Source organism: Apodemus sylvaticus, chromosome 4 (assembly GCF_947179515.1).
Source record: "Apodemus sylvaticus chromosome 4, mApoSyl1.1, whole genome shotgun sequence".
Classification (NCBI taxonomy): domain Eukaryota; kingdom Metazoa; phylum Chordata; class Mammalia; order Rodentia; family Muridae; genus Apodemus; species Apodemus sylvaticus.
The window spans coordinates 122,124,500-122,126,992 of NC_067475.1; the positions used below are offsets into that span (position 1 = coordinate 122,124,500).

A 2,493-nucleotide genomic window follows, 5' to 3' on the forward strand; every position below is an offset into this window, starting at 1 on the left:
GAAGCTCCGAGTTTCCTGGGAAGGGGGACATGCAGATTCTGCCGAGAGTTGTCGGACTAGTTGCGCTGTCCCGACCTGGTCAAGGGCACTACAGAGTGTTCCAGGATCTTTGCTTGGGAGGGTTGGCATGGACAAAACAAACCCGGGGGATGGGGGGGAGCAGTCTGGTGGTGGGTTGCCCGGCCACACCCCCAGCCGTTTTCTCCACCCACTACACCACCTCCTTCCCTGAGCCCAGCAGCAGAGGCTGGGGAGCGAGCCAGAGGGGCGGGGGAGGAACACGGTCCCCCCCACCAAAGTGTGAAAGAACAAACAGAGTTAGCCAGCGAGCTCCGGGTTCCTGCCGCCTGCAGAACGTAACCTGGTGAGCTTCAGTTTTCAGCCAGGATCCTCCCCGGGCGCCTCCGGCCACCGGGGAGCGGGGTGGGTGGCCAGGGACGAGGCCCAGGCGCGCGCGCTCTCAGCCGCCGGTCGGGCGCGGTGGGTCCGGCTCCCAGCGTGGCACAAACCGGGTCTTCCAGCGCTGGGCCTAGGTTGCAAGCCCCCGCTGCCTTGCTCCCTCTAGGCTTGGCTGGAAGGCTAAACCAGCAGAACACAGGGCCTGTTTGTGCTCGGAAACCAGCCACCAGCTGTCGGTATGGAGGCAGATGGAGGGCCTGTCCTGGCCAGCCACTTGTAAGTTGTTGCTGAGTTGGAAGAGAAGGAAAGTCTGAGGCTGAGAGCTGAAGGCAGATTGCCAACTACCAGGAGAGGACATTGGTGTCTGGCTTTTTTTTTTTTCTTTGACTAGGCGTTGCCTGGATCAAGGAAAGTGCAACTGACCCTGCAGCTGGACCTCTAAGCGGTCTTTGGAGGCCACTGTGCAGATCCAGGGTTGTGACTGTGCTTCCCCTCTTGCAGGAAGATACATCCTTGGGAGCTGCAGGGCCTGTTGTGTTGGGGTAAACAAACCAAACAAGCCAAGAAGAAAAACATGAGTCTGGAAGCTAAGTACCGTGCAGCTTCCCTGTATGTGGGTGACCTCCACGAAGATGTTACAGAGGACGTGCTGTTCAGGAAGTTCAACACAGTGGGGCCAGTGTTGTCCATCCGAATCTGCAGGGACCTGATTTCCCAACGTTCTCTAGGCTATGCCTATGTCAATTTTCTCCAGGTGAATGATGCCCAGAAGGCCCTAGAGACCATGAACTTCGATGTGATCAAAGGTAAATCCATCCGTCTCATGTGGTCTCAACGGGATGCTTGCCTGAGGAAATCGGGACTCGGGAATGTGTTTATCAAGAATCTGGACAAATCCATTGATAATAAAACCTTGTATGAACACTTCTCACCTTTTGGAAAGATCATGTCCTCCAAGGTGATGACTGACGAAGAAGGCTCCAAGGGCTACGGCTTCGTGCACTACCAAGACCAGAGAGCAGCAAACAGGGCCATTGAGGAGATGAATGGGAAGCTGGTGAGGAATAGCACTTTGTTCGTGGCCAGATTCAAAAGCCGCCAGGATCGGGAGGCTGAGCTCAGAGACAGACCAACGGAATTCACTAATGTGTATATCAAAAACTTTGGGGATGACATAGACGATGAGAAACTAAGGAAAGTTTTCAGTAAATACGGCCAAACTTTGAGTGTTAAGGTGATGAAAGATGCCACTGGGAAGTCCAAAGGCTTTGGATTTGTGAGTTTTGATAGCCACGAGGCTGCAAGAAAGGCAGTTGAAGATATGAATGGACAGGACATAAACGGGCAGACGGTTTTTGTAGGCAGAGCTCAGAAGAAGGTAGAGCGACAGGCTGAGTTAAAGGAAATGTTTGAGCAGATGAAAAAGGAAAGAATCCGTGCACGTCAGGCAGCTAAGCTCTACATTAAGAACCTGGATGAAACCATCGATGATGAAACCCTTCGCAAGGAATTTTCTGCCTTTGGGTCCATTTGCAGAGTTAAAGTGATGCAGGAAGCAGGGCAGAGCAAAGGCTTTGGCTTGATCTGCTTCTTCTCCCCGGAGGCAGCAGCTAGGGCAATGGCTGAGATGAATGGCCGCATCCTTGGCTCCAAAGCCCTCAACATTGCACTGGGTCAGAAACACTGAGCCCCACATGATCGATCCTACCTCGCAATCTGAGCAGCAGCTAGGAGAGCAGTATTGTTCTCCATCTATCGGTACTATAAAGAAGGGTAATCTTCAGAAACCTAGTAGCTGCTTAATTCATTGCATTCGTGCAACGAAATGTGCATACAAAAACATTTCATATTATGTGAATGAAAAAAAATGTGTTAGAAGCTTGGTTTGTTTTACAGGGCATATCTTCAATTTTTTTTTAAAAAAAATCCTATTTTCTACTATTTAGAACTGTTTAGTTGATTACACTTATATTTTGAATTAAGTGAAGCAAATACTTGTATCAAATATTTCCTTCTTTCAGGTTTGTATCTTGTGAGCTTTAATTTCTCCTATAAAAATTGTCCATGACGTATTTAATGTTTTTAAACTACCAG

At 50.0% G+C, this 2,493-nt stretch overlaps 1 protein-coding gene across 1 annotated transcript; it reads left to right on the forward strand.

Moving 5' to 3' along the window:
• The first annotated feature begins 767 nt into the window (after window positions 1–767).
• Window positions 768–2,289, forward strand: Pabpc4l (poly(A) binding protein cytoplasmic 4 like). Its single transcript, XM_052178733.1, has one exon. It carries the CDS (start codon window positions 974–976, stop codon window positions 2,084–2,086), a length of 1,113 nt encoding a protein of 370 aa, XP_052034693.1. The 5' UTR covers window positions 768–973; the 3' UTR covers window positions 2,087–2,289.
• Window positions 2,290–2,493: the final 204 nt, after the last annotated feature.